The following is a 17,620-nucleotide window of genomic DNA, read 5'->3' on the forward strand; positions in this document are numbered from 1 at the left end:
AAAAGTGACCATTAACCTTTCCAGTCACAGTCCTTTACTGCCCTCCTCTGGACATGGGCTCATCGTGATCCTCCCCGGACTGAAGCCAGCCAGGCTGGACATGAGGCCTCTCTGAGGGGAGCACTAGACTAGCTCCATCACACACTGCCAACTCTGACTGGCCCATCATTTGCATATGAACTGCCATCTAGGGAAGCCACCTCCCTCCCCATTTTCTAAGTGTGAAGTTTACTTTTGGACCCTAAAGTATGACTTCACAGTTGGCCTGCTAAATCTCATCTGACTGGACCCTGTCCAGCTTCTACCTCTTAGGATGCTAGTTGGTCACCAGTCTGTGAGCTATTTCCCCCCTCCCATTTGTGTCACATTATCCTGTGCTCAGAGCGCCAAGCATGGATCCCTTCAGCATCCCACTGGAGACCTGGAAGCTGACACAGAACCAGTAATAACCAAGATGTGGGGCCTGTCTGTAAGCCAACTGGACAATGCAGCCTCACTCTCATTAACTCACACCTCCCCATCTTTCCTGCAAGGACAATATGGAATTTCCTCCTTTTATAGATGAAGAAAGTCCCATCTTCAGAAGTCATGTGACATGTCACAAGCTTGTGAGCAGCAGTCAGGATTCACACCCAGGTCCTCTGACACCAGGCTGCAGCCCGGCCCCACCTCTGTTGCCTGCTTGGAGGCCTCCTCCTCCTCAGCTCAGCCTTGGTGACAGCTGTGACCATAGCAGTCCATGCCTACCCAACGTGTGAAGGGCAGTGGCAAAGCTGGCATGGGCATCTTCCTTGCCACCACCCCATCGGAACCGCTGGGCATCACAGCCACCCTGCTTGGCGCTGTGCTCCAAGGATCACCCTGCCGCATGCACACCAGCCCCCTTCATTTTCCTGTCTCTCCCAAAATTACAATCTGCTCCTTGGGAGCAGGAGCCATCTCCATTTTCTACTTCTCACAGTGCAAGGCAAACAGTAAGGGCTTAATACATGCATTTTCACTCATTTATTCATGCGTCTACCACCCTCAAACTTTGTCAAAAGAGGAAATAAGGTGAGTGGGGCATGAGCCACTCACAATAAAGCCACACTTGCTCTTTGGATCACTGTGAGATTCACTAACCAACCCTTTAACATCACATCCTAGATGGTGCAGGATTGAGGACAAGGCTACCATTCCCAGAGCTTACGGACACCATTCTCTTCTCTTCCTGAGAAATGAAGACAGTGTCTACACTTCTGTATTCCTGTCACTCTTTCCCCATCACCCGCATTTCTGGCCCGTCTTTCCTTTTCATCACAAAGTATAGATGAGGGCTAACTTCCCGCCATCACACCTGTCATCACCACACAGCAACGAGTTCCTTCTTGGCTGATGAGATTCTCACTGGGTCCTCCACATCGTAAAAAATGGCATTGTATTACAGTATACCATAGCATGGTATAGTATACTATAACATGGTACAGTACAGTATCTCAAGAAATTATCCAGCATCTGCTTTGGGCAGAGAGACCACTTGGGCCTGAGTTTCCTATCACTGATGTCCTGCGTGCTCAGGTCTCTGTACCAGCCCTACACACTGCTTCCAGAATTCATCTACTACTTCTTCCGAAATGGCTGGCCATATACTCTGAAGGTCTCTCTTGTGCTCCCTCTCCCCTTCCTCTTTCCAAGACCCCTTCACACACAGTGTAGCTTCCTAAAAAACCACGCTCATCTGACCCTGCCCCTACCCCTCCCCTGGAAGAAGGCACACCCTTCCAAAGCCCTATACAATTCATGGGTTTGCTTCCACCAAATCTCAGTGCTACCTGTGATAAATCTGTCTTCCCAAATGTCTAACCCATACTGTGCGCATGTGTGTGTGGACCGCAGAAGACTGTGACTCACTTCTGGTGACAATGTAGATGAATCACGAAAGTAGACCATCTGAGGCGGGGTGGGTTGCAGGCTCCTTTCCTGAAGTTCTGCTTCCTGAGAATTTCTGGATTTCACTACTTCCTTTTTCCTATTCTGCTATTTTCCTCAAATATATGATTCTTGCTGCTTTGCTACTGATATAATCATGTTAATAGTTTCTGTAATACTGAGCCAGCCCTGCATCCTTTTTATAAATCACACTTGGTCACAATGTATCATCTTTGCGATATATCGCTGTAGTCTCCAAACTTTGTATTTTATTTAGGATTTTTGCATCAATTTCATTAGTCAAACTGATCTACAATTTTCTTTCTCCATTTTTGCCCTTCCTGGTTTGGGTATCAACACCATATTTGTTTCATAAAAGAAGTTTGGTAGGACTCCTTCTTTGCCTGTTATTCTAAATAATTTATTTGACATTGGAACGAGCTGATCTTTAAATGTTTGGTAGAATTCACTTGTAAATCTGGTCCTGAGGCTTTTTCTTAGGAAGCTCATTTATGGCCGGCTCAATTTCTTCTTCTAAAATAGGTTTATTCTATTTCCTCTACTGCTACACAGGGCAGTTTATATTTTTGTAAGTATTCTTCCATTTTACTTAAGATTGTTATATTTATTGGCACATAATTGGGCAAAAAGACTCCTAATTGCTTTAATATCATCTGCATTAGTAGTATATTCACCTATTTCATTTTTGAGACTATTGATTTGGTTTTCTTAAAATCATACTAACCAATGGTTTATCTGTTTTATTGGCTGATTTTTTTTTCATAAAACTAGCGCCTAGTTTTATTTACCACGGCAATGGTTTTCTAACATTCATTTTCATTAATTTCATCTTTAATTTTCAGGATTTACAATTTGGGGTTTAATTGGGGGATTTTCAATTTGATTTTTTTTTATCTTTTTAAATGGCATACCCAATTCATTGATCTGCTTTCTCTATTTTACTGAAGTAAATATTTAAAATATACATTTTCCTGATTACTGCTTTTGCTGTATCCCATAAGTTTTAGTATGCTGTCCCATTACCGTTCTCTTCAGTAAATTTATTGTTCCTATGACTTGATCTTTGACCCACTCATTCTTTAAGATTAGTTTCCAATTAACATTTATTCTTTTTCCATGGTCCTTTATTAAATATGATTTGTATTGCATTATGATCTGAAAAGGACACATTTATTATTTCTGCTTTGCTATATATGACTATAAGATTTGTATGTTCTAATATAAGGTCAATTTTTGTAAAGGTTCCACATACTACTGAGAAAATGGTACGTTGGGTTTCTTTTCGCCTTCAGTTCTCTCCAGACATCTAGCATATCTAGCTTATCTAAGACTCTTCATTTCCTTCTTTCTTATGTAGTTTTTGGTGAGATTTATCTAGTTCCCAGAGGCGAGATGTTGGTTCCCCTCCACTATGGCTTTGCTGTCTGTTTTCACCTACAGTTCATTTACCTTTTCCTTTATAAATCTGGACAGTATTGCATTTGGTACATAGATGTCTAGTGCTGATGCTACTTCATTCTCTAAGGTACTTTCTTTAACATAGGGTAGTTTTCCTGCTTATCTCTTTTAATTAAAATCTGTTTTAGCTTTAACTTTGTTTCAAATCATGATCACCTGCTACTTTTTATATCAGTTGAAGCATAACAAATTCTGGACTCTTATTTTTACTCTTTGTGTGAATCTCATTTTTCTTGTAAGCAACAAGCTGTTGGGTCCTAGTATTTGATCCATTCTGCCATCCATTTCCCTTTTATGAGTGAGTTCATCCCATTTACATTCAAAATTATAATGACTAGTTATGTGTTTCCCTCTACCCTATCCCCCCCACTGTTTCTCCTCTCTTTTTATCCTATCCCTCCCTTCTCAGAAATCTAGTTGACTTCTGACCACTGCCTCCTGAATCTGCACACACCTCCCTTAGCCTATCCCCATGCCCTCCTATTTCTTTGTAATTTAAGAAGACTTTTTATATCCAAATAAATGTATACGTTATTTCTTTTTTAACCCAGTTCCAATGAAAATAAGGTTCCCACATTGCCCATCCTCCCCTCCGTTGTAAAGGTTCTTCTATTCACACCTCTTTTGTATGAGATAATTTGTTCCATTTTACCTCTGCCTGTCCAGTTTTATTTTTTAGGGTCACCTCATCATAACCAAATCAAATCCAAGCCCTCTATCCATGTCTACTCTTTTTTAGCATTCTTAAGAGTTACAATGATCATTTTCCCATATAAGACAATAAATAGTTTAACCTTATTAAATCCCTCATGATTAGTCTTTCATGTTTACCTTCTTATGTTTCTTGTCATACTTATGTCATATTTTCTGTACAGTTTTGGCCTTTTCCTCAAGAATATCAGGAAGTCCTTTAATTCATTAAATATTCATCTTTCCTGTGTAGGATTATACTCAGCTTTGCTGAGCAAGCAATTCTTGGTTGCACATCCAGCTCCTTTGCTTTTCAGAATATCATATTCTATGGCTTCAGTCTTTTAAAGCAGAAACTGCTAAATCTTGTGTTATCATAACTATAACTCCACAATATTTGAACTATTTCTCTCTAATTACTTGTAATATTTTTTCCTTGACTTGGGGGCTTTGAAACTTAGCTATAATGTTTCTGTGGCTTTCCATTTTAGGATCTCCTTCAGGTGGGGACCAGTACATATTTTCAATTTCTATTTCACTCTCTAGTTCTAAACTTCAGGGCAATTTTCCTTAATAATTTCTTGAAGTATAATGTCTAGACTCTTTTTTTGATCATGACTTTCAGATAAATTCAACAATATTATCTCTCCTTGATCTATTTCCTACATCAATTGTTTTTCCAATGAGATATTTCACATTCTCTTCTACTTTTTTAAATTTTTTTTATTTCTTGACATTTTATGAAGTTAGTTTTCTCCTCTGTCCAATTCTAATTTTTAAAGAGTTTTCTTCTTTTTTTTGGTTCTCTTTTTCCAACTGCTCAAAATTTTCTTGTATTATTCCAATATTTTCCCATTTTTCTTCTTCGTCTCTTATTTAATTTTTAAAGTCCTTTTTAAGCTCTTCCAATACTTATTTTTCTGTCCATTTTACATTTTCTTTGAAGCTTTACAAGTAGCTATTTTGACTTCATTGTTTTCTTCTGAGTTTAAAATGTGATATATTTTCTATGACCATAGAAACTATCCATCATTGGTTCCTTTTCTGTTTTTTATTCACTTTTAATGAGTTAGGCTCTGTTCTTTTGAGTGTAGGGGAATAATGTCTCAGGCTTCAGGTTTCTCCTGTTATTGTTTTCCAAGCTCTATCTGGAGGTCTCTGAGTTTTTGGTTCTTCCAATATACTATGATCAAAGGCCAGGTGTGGTCACTGCTCTTCTGGCTGATGCCTTGGTTTATGAATGACCTCAGGTATTCCTCTCCACCACCAAGCCATGATCAGGATCCCTGAAACACTACCACTGCAAATGCTCTCACTCCCTGAGGTCCTGAAAATGCACCACTGCAAGAAGCATCAATTCACCCCTCCATCCTGGAAGTTTCACACCCTAAGAGTGACCACAATTAGTCCTCTCTATCTTGGAACCTCAAACAGGGCCCTCACCTCCTCTGCTCCTGGACTCACCAGGGTGTGCTCCTTCCTCCTCACCTATAGCTACATCCTGGGACTGAGTTGGGTCAAAGTGCCTGGGCCCCTCATCCAATTCCAGTAATGCAATCTTCCCCTGATTTGCCCAGATGAGGCAAAAGTTTTGGAAGCCATGCTGACACAACTGGTCCCTAGGCTTGCTGCTTGCTGCTTGCTGACATGGCAGCATCTGCACTTTGCTCCAGTCTGAACACCACCCATAGGTCAAATCTTTCCTAATGTTGTCCTGAATTGTCTTAGGCTGGACGAGAACTTTACCCCAACTTTTTATCATACCTGCTGCTCCAGAATTCAATTTGAGGTGTGGTTTTAAGTTACTTGGAGAGGAATCTGGGAGAGCCAAGTCATTTCCTGCCTTATTCCACCATCTTCCCACAATCATCCTCAGTAATCATTTCTTTAAGAATGAACAGCTGCTTCCTCTTCAGATTCCCCTTCAGAGTGTACCTTTTCCTTTCTCCTTGGGAAGAGTCTTTCATCTGTTTCTTAAGTTTCAAATGAGAGTGTTCCTTCTCCCTCTTCTCCCTGTAACATTCTTCCACCCTCCAACCTCCTGCCACAGGTCAAAATTCCTCTCTGCCTTTTGGGATCTTTCAGCCCCTGTTGTTTTCACATTAAAACTCTTCTTTCATTTGTTGTGGGAAGCACTTTTTTTTCCCAAAAAACCTGAGAGTGGAAGGGCCTTTTGTTTGTGCAAACAAAGCCTGCACCTTCTTTGAGTATTGTGGCAGAGTTACAAATGTCACACCATCCAATGTACCACACAATGTACCACTCTCCAGACTTCCTAGAAGGAAAAGCCTCAGTCCTTCGCATTGTTGCTAAAAGGTCCCCTGAATGATTCCATCCTGGGAGGGGAGGGATGCCATGAAACAGTCCCCTGGGTCCACTCTGCTCCCCTTATGAAGCCACCATGCTCCCTCTCCATGCCCTGAGACAGGAAGCTGAGGAGGGCCCTGGGCCAAGGTCAACACAGGCTTGGGTCTGTCCTAGCGCAATGTTCATTTCAGGCATTTCTTTTTTATTATAAACTTAATCATTAACAAATGTGAACATTTCAATAGCCAAAAAGAGGACTGAATACAAAACTATGAACTTCCATGACAAACAGGTTTTTTTTTAAGTTGACATGATTAAATTTGACACAATAGTAAGGTTCCCTTCTGAATGTCTGTCTGTTCCCTTCTGTGAATTTTCCATTGATGTTCCTTTTTTAGTTCTCATAGCCTGCCCCACAAAGAGAAGGTTTCTCTTGTTGCCAATAAATACAGGCAAGTACATTAAACGAACATGTTGGCTTTGTCTGAAAATACATATCTTATTCTGCCGCTCATTTCTTCTTCACCTTTGCCAACAGGTGGGAAGGCCACTTCGTTGGCCTTCCACAGCCCACAGCACTGACCAGAGCTCCCAAGTCTCCCAATGCCCTTTTCCTTGATATTACTGTGGTCACTGTGTAACCAGATCCACTGACTGGGCTCCCTTCCTTCTGCTCCCCTGAAGTCTGCACAAACTTTTCTAGGTTTCTCTGAATCCATCATGCTCACAAGACCTCACAGAACAGTATATTCCACCACATTCACCTAGTCCAGTTTTTCCAGACATTTCCCAATCGATGAGCATTTCCTTTCTTTCCAGTTTCCAGTTCTTAATTACAAGTGTCACTCTGGGGGTTTCTGGCTCTACCAGTCCCTTCTCCCTTCAACCTTGTTGGGGAGTTCTGAGGAGTCCCTAGGATTTCTGTGAATGCTCACTACTCATCTGTACTCTGGATGAACAGTTACTTGGAAGAAATTCAGGGGTCCCAGAGTTGATTACTGACTTTGGGTGATAGATAAAAGCCCCGTTCTTAGCAGCTGAGCTGAAATCTTGGAATAGGTTGGGGACAACTCTTCTCTTAACTACAACTGGAGCAGAGTTGCTAGGCCAGCAGAAAGAGTAGGCATAGTCATATATCCAAAATTCTCCAACTACTATGTGGTATTTCAGATTGGAGCTGAGCTTGACTTTAAAACAAGGCCTACAAGACCCCAGAGAAGACCACTATCAGGAGGACATCTGGGCAAGACCAGTAATAGACATCAGTTCAGGGTTAACCCACAGACTTATGGAACCAGGAATAAGGCCTACTCAGACACCTAACCATTTCATCAGTGGAAAAAAAAAGAGGAACCAAGAAGAAGTCTAAATTTGGAGAAAATCAGAAAGTTCCCCAGAGAAAAAAGAACAAAATTAAACTGACCACAAAAGATACACTATATGTGTGTTTTATCATAAAAACCCAGCATGAAAAGAACATCCAGAGAGATTGGATAACAGGGTCAAAGGCAGTGACAGGCAGAGAAGGATGAAGATGAAGAAAAGACCAGAGCTGGCAATGAAAATACCATTGGCCAATACAGAGAATTCTGCCCTTTGTGACAGTTAGCAGAGTATAACAGGCATCCTCCTGAACACTGTATGCGAGTTAACCACGTGTGATTATTTCATCCTTCGTCCTTGTATCTCGAGTGGCCTCTTCTTTCTAGAAGGTTTGGAAGTGAAGAGTAGGAGAGATACAGGATGACAGCTTATAGCGTTAAGGGGAAGTTTCCCTAATACATAAGAGACCTGAACATGTTTATGGACAGATGGGAATGTAGTCAGTAAAAGAGATGGAAGGAGGGAGGAGGATGAGGGAGTGAGGGAGAGGGGGAGAGGAGGGGGAGAGACAGAGAGACAGAGAGAGAGAGACAGACAGACAGACAGACAGAGAGGGAGGGAGGGAGGAAGATGGGGAGAAGGGGAGAGGGAGGGAGGGAAGGAGACAGAGAGAGACAGAGAGAGACAAAGAGAGAATATTTTGATTTATAGAGGAAAGTCTAGAAGGACATAGAATGGGATGGGTATAGATACAGAAAATAAAAGCTAAAATTTCTATGGTGCTATAGGGTTTGCTGAGTCTTTTACTTATATTATCCACTTCTTGCTCTGAGACAGAAGGGGAGAATGTGGCAAAGAAATTAAAATTTTTTTGAGGTTGGGAGGAGGGAAGCTGAAGGAGTTCATGTGAGAACATCACAGCCTTCACAGTAAAATCGGAAACAAGGCTCTCATCTAAGCAAGAACACAGCACAGAAAGGCAGGTTTGGGTGTCGGACTATGGCAGAAAGAAAAATATTTAAAATAACTGCTGTGATAAGTGAAAGGGAGTCTATAAAAATGAATTTAAAAAGCCAGACTAATAATTCACCTTTAGGTAACATTTATGGCATATAAGATACTTTCCTCACACGAGAAGTATGTGAGGCCTTATCAGATCAGAAGGCTTCATGCCTTCCCCCTCAAATGATCTCATATTCATGTATTACTTACTGCCTAAGTATTTATATATGTACATGTTCTTTCCCCGATAGAATATACAAATGGCACAAACTTTTGCTTTTTAGCCCCGGGTCACTTGTGCCCAGCCCAATTCCTGGCACTTGGCTGGAGCTTGATAAATATTTGTCGAATGACTGACATGGGTAGTACCTTCATTGAACATAATTTTCAGGCTGCAGTGAATGCACAGCTGACGTGAAATAGCATGAATCTCTGACTTGGTCAACATGGTTCCCAATAATGCCCAATATTCAAACGGTTTTGGAGCAGTACCAATTGATGTGTCAGTAACTCACCTACTCTGTGTCAGTTCCCCACCTATCAAATGAGAATTTCATGAGCCTTCACCCCACCTGACTGATAGAGTTGTTATGAGGATCAAATAATGAACTGAAAAATGCTTTTAAAAGTATAAAAGCTGAAGAGCAGGGCCAAGATAGTGGAAAAAAAGCAGGGACTCACCCGAACTCTCCCAAATTCCCCTCCAAACAACTTTAAATTGTTCCTTAAAACAAATTCTGGAGCATCAGAACCATGAAAGGACAGGACAAAACAATTTTCCAGTCTCAGACAACTTAAAAGGTCAACAGAAAAGGCCTGTGGCACTGTGGTGAGAGTGGAGCTCAGTCCAGAGTAGGCAGTATCCTGGCAAGACTGTAGCAGGCCTCACCTCAGCAAACAAGCTGTGACCTTGGGGGCAACTGAATCAGCAGTAGCTTTGGGAACTCTCAGCTCACAGAAGGTAAGGGGCCAGACAGATGGTCAGAAGGAGATTATGGGGGTCCCTTTGCTGACATGGGTTCAGAATTCTGTTGCATTGCCCATATGCAGATGTGGGTCACATTCTCTAGTATACCAAAGCTTATGGAAAAAGAGAGGCAAAGACCCTGGTTACAACTGCTCACAGACCAGAGCACAGGCCAAGGGAGCAGTAAACACACTTCTCCTTAGATCACACCACCTTGAAAGAACTGAAAACTTACAGACCCCCAGAACTAGCTCTGAAAGCCTGAAGCTTAGGATAGTGCCCTTCCCAACTCAGGAGCAAAGCCCAACATCAAGTTAAAACTCAAGAAATAGGCTGCAACATGACTAATAGAAATGCATGTGTAGAACTCATATGGGATTGGGGAAGGAGGGGGAAAGGAGGGGGAGAAAATTTGGAACTTATGGAAGTGATGGATGAAAACTGAAAACAAATAAATTAATAAATTTTAGGGGGGAAATAGGCTGGAAAAATAAGCAACCCCCCCAAAAAAGAACCTGAACACAGAAAGCTACTATGGTGACAAGGAAGATCAAAACAGAAACTCCAAAGAAAATTTCTGCCTTACGTGATAGTAGACCATAACAGGCAACATCCAGAACTTTGTACTGAGATCCAGCTTGGCCAGCAGCAGTCAACAACTACTCTTTGGCCCTGCCCAGATGTGTTTCCATATGAAAGTTGCTAAAAGTTAATACGTTTCACAGAGAAATTTACATTTTAGAGAAAAAAGCCAGGGTTATTTCTGGTGACGTCCAATTTAAGTACTCTCAAATATAGTGAATGTTGAATTCTGAATGCTCTGCTGGAAATACAGCAAAAGCGAGAAGTTTGGGGCTGGGGAAAGGAGAAGAGAAAATAATAGAAAATATGGAAAAGGAAGTGAATGACGCCCTAAATGAGCAAACTTGGTGGAGAAGCAGCAGAGTCCATAACAAGAAAATAACTAGCTGAAGAACATTCAAAGGTCTCAGATGTTTTCTTCTTCTTTGATCCCCTTGGAACTGTTAAATTCCTGGGGCTCTAATTATCTATTTCAGCTTCCAGGACTGCTCTCATTCTCCACAGAGGCTCACCTGATCCTAGTATGAGAACGCTCCCTGTTCAGAGACAATGAATTAAGCTACTTTCTTATAGAAATAGATTTGGGCAGGGAGAGGCTAAAGAGAACTGAAGAGGCAAAAGGAAGATGAAAATGCTGAAGGAAATGTGGGACAACTGGGACGCTAATGGACTGGGGGTGGAGCTGTGAACTAGTCCAATCATTCCAGAGAACAATTCTGAACTACTGAGAACTATACCCAAAGGGCTGTAAAACTCTGACCTGTATCACAAAGAGATCAAAGAAAAGAGAAAAAGATTTACCTATGCACTACAGCAGCTCTTTTTGGGGGGGCGGAGCCAAGATGGCGGAGTAGAAAGACGCACATACACATAGCTCCGAACCCACAACCCACAGAATGGCTAGAGGGGACAAACTCACAGTGAATTCTGCACCCAGAGGCCACGGAATATTGGAGCGAGGGAGATTTCTGTTTCAGAGAGACCTGCAAACCTCTCGCGGGGGGTCCTTCGCGCTGCGGACTGGGCGCCGGGACCGGGAGCAGAGGGCAGCCCTGCAGTGGCCGTGACACCGAGAGGAAAAGATCCGAGCAGGCTACAGGGACGGGATCTCCAGTGGCCACGCGGGTCCCTCCACCCACAGAGGGACCTGCAAACCTCTCACAAAAGGTCCGTCGCGCTGCAGACGCGGAGCCCAGCCCAGACCTACGGCGGCCGCGGCTCCGAGAGGTACAGATCCGAGCAGGCTTCAGGGACGGGATCTCCAGCGGCGGCACAAGTCCCGCCACCCACAGGTGATGGGGGTTGGTGAGAGAGTCTCTTTGGCGGGTCGAGAGGGGAGTGGGGTGCCCCCATGGCTCGGGCCCCCCCGGGAGGTAGAAGCTGAGAGGCAGCTGCAGACAGGGGCTCCCCAAGCGGGCGGGAGCCTGGATCCATTGTGGAAGGTCTGTGCATAAACCCCCTGAGGGAACAGAGCCTGAGAGGTGGCCCTGCCCCGACCTGACCACCTGAACTTAATTCTCACACTGAATAGCAGCCCTGCCCCTGCCAAAAGCCCTAAGGTGGGAAGCAGCATTTGAATCTCAGTCCCCAAACTCTGGCTGGGAGGACCAGGAGGCGAGGTGGGAGTGAGGAGAATATTCAGAGGACAAGTCACTGGCTGGGGAGAATGCCCAGAAAAGGGAAAAGAAATAAAACTATTGAAGGCTACTTTCTTGGAGACCAGACATTTCCTCCCTTCCTTTCTGATGAGGAAGAACAATGCTTACCATCAGGCAAAGACACAGAAATCAAGGATTCTGTGTCCCAGCCCACCCAATGGGCTCAGGCCATGGAAGAGCTCAAAAAGAATTTTGAAAATCAAGTTAGAGAGGTGGAGGAAAAACTGGGAAGAGAAATGAGAGGGATGAAAGAAAAGCATGAAAAGCAGATCAGCTCCCTGCTAAAGGAGAACCAAAAAAATGTTGAAGAAGTTAACACCTTGAAAACTAGCCTAACTCAATTGGCAAAAGAGGTTCAAAAAGCCAATGAGGAGAAGAATGCTTTCAAAAGCAGAATTAGCCAAATGGAAAAGGAGATTCAAAAGCTCACTGAAGAAAATAGTTCTTTCAAAACTAGAATGGTACAGATGGACGCTAAGGACTTTGTGAGAAAGACAGATATCACAGAACATAGCGAGAAGATTGGAAAAATGGAAGATAATGTGAAATATCTTATTGGAAAATCAACTGACCTGGAAAATAGATTCAGGAGAGACAATGTAAAAATTTTGGGACTACCTGAAAACCATGATCAAAAGAAGAGCCTAGACATCATCTTCCATGAAATTATCAAGGAAAACTGCCCTGAGATTCTAGAACCAGAGGGCAAAATAAATATTCAAGGAATCCACAGAACACCGCATGAAAGAGATCCAAAAAGAGAAACTCCTAGGAACATTGTGGCCAAATTCCAGAGTTCCCAGGTCAAGGAGAAAATATTGCAAGCAGCTAGAAAGAAACAATTCAAGTATTGTGGAAATACAATCAGGATAACACAAGATCTAGCAGCCTCTACATTAAGGGATCGAAGGGCATGGAATAGGATATTTCAGAAGTCAAAGGAACTAGGACTAAAACCAAGAATCACCCACCCAGCAAAACTGAGTATAATACTTCAGGGGAAAAAATGGTCTTTCAATGAAATAGAGGATTTTCAAGCATTCTTGATGAAAAGACCAGAGCTGAAAAGAAAATTTGACTTTCAAACACAAGAATGAAGAGAACCATGAAAAGGTGAACAGCAAAGAGAAGTCATAAGGGACTTACTAAAGTTGAACTGTTTACATTCCTACATGGAAAGACAATATTTGTAACTCTTTTAACATTACAGCAGCTCTTTTTGTGGTGGCAAAGAATCAGAAATTGAAAAGATGCTTTCAACTGGGGAATGACCGAAGAAGTAGTGGTATATGATGAGAAATGATGGGTGGGATGGTTTCAGAAAAATCTGGGAAGTCTTTTTTATGTAAACAGTATTTATTTTTTCCAATTACAATTTTCAACGTTCATTTTTTATAAGATTTTGAGTTACATATTTCCCTTTTTCTCCTCCTTGGTACACCTTCCCCAAGACAGCTAATACAGGTTATACATGTGCTGTCATATAAAACACACTTTCACAATAGTCATGTTGTGAAAGAAGCAAAACAAAAGGAAAAAAACACAAGAAAAACAGAAAGTAAAAACCGTATACTTCCATCTTCACTCAGACTCCATCAGTTCTTTCTCTGGATGTGGATAGCATTTTCCATCATGAGTCTTTTGGAATTGTCTTGGATCACTGTATTGCGGAGAAGAGCTAAGTCTATTAAAGCTGATCACTGTACAACATTACCGTTACTGTGTACAATGTTCTCCTGACTCTGTCCACTTCATTCAGCATCAATTCATGTAAGTCTTTCCAGAAAACCTGGGAAGTCTTATAGGGACGGATGCAAAGGGAAATTAGCAGAACCAGGAAGATATGGTACACAGAAGCAGTATCGTAAGCATAATCAACTGTGAAAGATTTAGCTGCTCTGGTAAAGATAGTGATCCAAGATAATTCCCAAGGATCCATGATGAAAAATGCTATCCATCTCCAGAGAGAAAACTGATGAATTCTGAATACAAATTGAAGCACACTTTTTAAACTTGATTTTTGTTTTATTTTATTTGTGTTTTCTTTTGCAACATAGCTAACATGAAAATATGTTTTGCATGACTCCACATGTATAATCGATATCAAATTGCTTACCTTCTCAAGAAGTGGGCGAGGATAGGAGAGAGGGAATTTGGAACTCAAAATATTTTAAAATGAATGTTAAAATTTTTACATGTAATTGGGAAATATTTAATGAAACAAATAAAATATATAGAAAAAAACAAAGAAGAATAATTATGGTGACTAATAACTAGGATTATATCTAAAATCAATTTCAGATTATAATTCAAGCCAGTTATAACTACAACAAAAAGTGCAGCCTGAAGTTTCATTTGACTGACTGTAGCTGTCTCTCTCTCTGTCTGTATGTCTGTCTGTCTCTCTCTTTCCCCCGTACTACTATCCCTGTTTGTACAAAGTTTACTCATTCTCAGAGAGACAACAATGAAATTACCTTTACTGAAACTAAATGCTTATCTATTACCTAGTAGGTACCAGTAAGGCCTAGAGAGAGACACAAAGATGAAAGAGTCTACAAAAAGTTTACATTCTGGGAGGAGACATGATAGCGCGTAAAAATAATTATGATGCAAGGGGTGCAAGAATGTGTGCTTTAGAAAGGACCTCAGAGGTCATTCAGAAATCATTTCTGTCCATCTGATTATGGGCGAAATGGATCTGGGAAAAGAAAGGTCAAAAAGAACCATTTGTTTTTGAACAGAGACTGATCTCTTATAATCAGACAGGGATGGGTACTGAGCTGATGATTCCATCAGTGTAGGAACTCTCAGGTGAGGAAGCTTGCTGCAATTCACAGAGAGAACTGCATAGAGCAGGGGTGAGGAACCTGCAGCCTCAAGGTCCCTGCACACAGCCTTTGGATAGAGTTCAAATTTCACAGAACAAATCCTTTCATTAAGGGGATTTATTCTGTGAAGGTTCTACAGTTCTGAGAGATTAAGAGATTTGCTCAGGGTCCCAAAGCCCATAAATGTCAGAGTTGGGACTTGAACGCAGGTCTTCTTGACCTTGAGGTCAACTCTTGCTGTACTGGTGCAGCTAGGTGGCATAATGGGTAGAGTGCCTGGAGTCAAGAAGACAGCAAGTTACCTGCCCCTGTTTGCCTCAGTTTCCTCAACTGTAAAATGAAACTGGAGAAGGAAACAATAAACCATTCTCGTATTTTTGCCAAAAATACCCCAAATGGGGTCACAGAGTCACACACAGCTGAAAATAACTGAACAAGAACTTCATGTATTAGACCATGCTGGTTTGGTTACGGTAAAGCCAAGTTACAAAACAAAACTGGGATTTGCCTGTCATTTAAATGTATAAATAGCAGTTTACAGCAGTCACAGAATTAAAACTCACATTTTGCTGCAATCAGTAACAACCACCTTTCTGTACAATGTAGGTGTGGGTTCCTGACTGTTCCCTTCTAGAGTACAGAACCTAATGACATTGCTGGTCTCTTGGTAAGAGTCATTGTTCAGTTCTGGGCACCACATTTAGAAAGGACAATTATAAGCTGGAGATACCTCTGGGGAGGGCAACCAGAAGGTACTGATGATGACCAAGACAACATGATGTACAAGGACTGGACAAAGAGCTTGGAGATATTTGACCTGGACAAGGAAAGTCCTGACAAGATAGTGATCAAAAAAATATTGCAAGTCTCTTAAAATACCGAAAAGGCCTTCATGTAAGAGGTCTGGTGTGTACTGCTTGGCTCCAAAGGGCAGAGATAGAAGCTTCAGGGAGACACATTTAGGGTCAATGTAAGGAAAACCTTCCAACCCAAAGTCAGACTGGAAGGTTTCCACTTAGTGCTTCCCTCTCCCTGGCTTTTCAGCAGTGGTTGGATGAGCATTTTAAAGACACAGTAACAGGCATCCCCATTCATGTATAGATCACCTGGCATGGCTTCTGAAATCCCTTCCAACCCTGACATTTTGTAACAAGTCCCCAGAAAGGAGTTAACTTAGACATGGCTTAAAGGTCTTAAAGACCCCCGAGGAGCAGCAGAGGTCAAAACCCCGTCACCACTTTTCTGTCTCCAGCTGACCTGTTTTCACTAACGTCCATGCTCCTTTAGCCTCTGTCCAGGTCCCACTAACATGGGGGGCAGAATCGAGGCACTTACCTGATCACCAGGGAAGAGGTGCTCCTTATCCAGCTGTCCAGCAACAGGGGCCAGCTCCTTCTCGGCAAAATCCTGGCACGTCTGGCGGAGCATTTGGTGCGTCTCGGGCAGCTCTACAGATTGGTAGATGGTGTGCAGCTGCCTCCAGCCCCAGGAACAGAGAGCTGTCCAGGACAGAGGTCAAGGTCACAGGAGCAGAGATATGGATGTGGCAGGGACCGGAAGGGGGACCTGTCCTACAGATGAGTAACCCAGGCCCCAGGAAATACTGGAGCTGATATCTGAAGAGATGGCGTCTGTCTCCAAAGTCTCTCCAATATAGTACACAACGAAGGCAAAAAATTTCCAAGGCTCTGTCCTAGGCTCTCGTCTCTTGGTGACCTCATCTGTTCCTCAATTAATGAATCTCAGTTAATGCTGTGAGCACGATCACCCTCCTAGATCGCTCATATTGATAAACCTGGAACTATCCTCAGCTCTGGTTTCTTCCTCCTTATCCTCTGCCATAATAAAATAATTAAACTTGTTTCCCCAAAAGTTATTTCTCTATCCTCATGCCCTCCCTCGACACCCTCAGCCACCACTCTGGCTCTGAACCTTCTCCCTATTTCCCACCAGCTCCCTTGCTTATGACTTCTCTGAACCCTCCACCAGGCGCTCCTTCTTCCCCAGGAAACTAATGCTTAGGAATCTCGTGGTGCCACAAGCCTGGCTCCTCACTCCTCGGTGCCCTGGGTCCCTGGGACTGGACCTCTGTCTGCAGGGCTGTCCGCAGCCCCACTCTTGGGGAGCCTATGGACCTCCTCTGACCCCCACCCCCACTCGTACAGGACGCGAAGCTCCAGGCGGGGCTTATCGATATGTGTAACCCCAGCACCTACGGCAGCGCTTAATGAATGTTTACTGTTTGATCAAATGCCAACGGCCTCTCCTTCTGGCACCAGCGCGATCAGCCCCCGCCAGGCCCCCAGCCTAGTCTGGGTCCGCGCTACCACCCGGGAGACACACCCCTGGGCCTCAGTTTCCCCCCCTGTAAAAGGAGACGGGGCGGCCCTGACCTCCGCTCGCTCCCTGCCGCTCGGCGCGCCCCGGGCTGCATCCCTCGGCTCCCGCCCCCCGCCAGGCCCCCGTGGGGACATCCCCCCGGAGCCCCCCATTCTCGTGGCCCTGGGGGGGCTGGGGGGGCCGGAGCGGGGGCTCACTGAGGGCCCGGGGTCCTGGGGTCCGGCTGCAGGGGGCCCCCCAGGAGGGCAGAGGGCGCCGGGGGGGCTAGGAGGAGACGAGGGGCGGCGGCGCGGCCTGGCCGGAGTGGGGCAAAGGTCGCGCCACAGGGACCCCGCCCAGAGCCGCCCCCGCCCGGACGCGGCCTGACCCGCACTCACCTCGGCGGACCGGGCCGCAGCCCCGGACCAGCAGGGAGACAGCCATGGCCGTCCGTCAGTCCGTCCGTCGGTCAGTCAGCAGCGTGGCTCTCCCCCGCCACAGGGAAGATGGTAGTGACCTCCAGGCCCCGCCCCCGCGCCGGACACGACGAGGCC

The 17,620-nt window shown here is 43.7% G+C and overlaps 1 protein-coding gene across 2 annotated transcripts in view; it reads right to left on the reverse strand.

Annotated features, from left to right (window-relative positions):
- ACADS (acyl-CoA dehydrogenase short chain) overlaps window positions 1-17,619 on the reverse strand; it is a 20,901-nt gene extending 3,282 nt beyond the window's left edge. For both annotated transcript variants that reach the window (XM_072600246.1, XM_072600247.1), the window contains exons 1-2: window positions 17,465-17,619; window positions 16,083-16,246 (exon numbers count right to left, since the gene is read on the reverse strand). In XM_072600246.1, the coding sequence (XP_072456347.1) occupies window positions 16,083-16,246; window positions 17,465-17,510 (210 nt within the window). In that variant the 5' untranslated portion in view covers window positions 17,511-17,619. The remainder of the gene's footprint in view (window positions 1-16,082; window positions 16,247-17,464) is intronic.
- Window position 17,620: the final 1 nt, after the last annotated feature.

Source organism: Notamacropus eugenii, chromosome 4, assembly GCF_028372415.1.
Source record: "Notamacropus eugenii isolate mMacEug1 chromosome 4, mMacEug1.pri_v2, whole genome shotgun sequence".
Lineage (NCBI taxonomy): Eukaryota > Metazoa > Chordata > Mammalia > Diprotodontia > Macropodidae > Notamacropus > Notamacropus eugenii.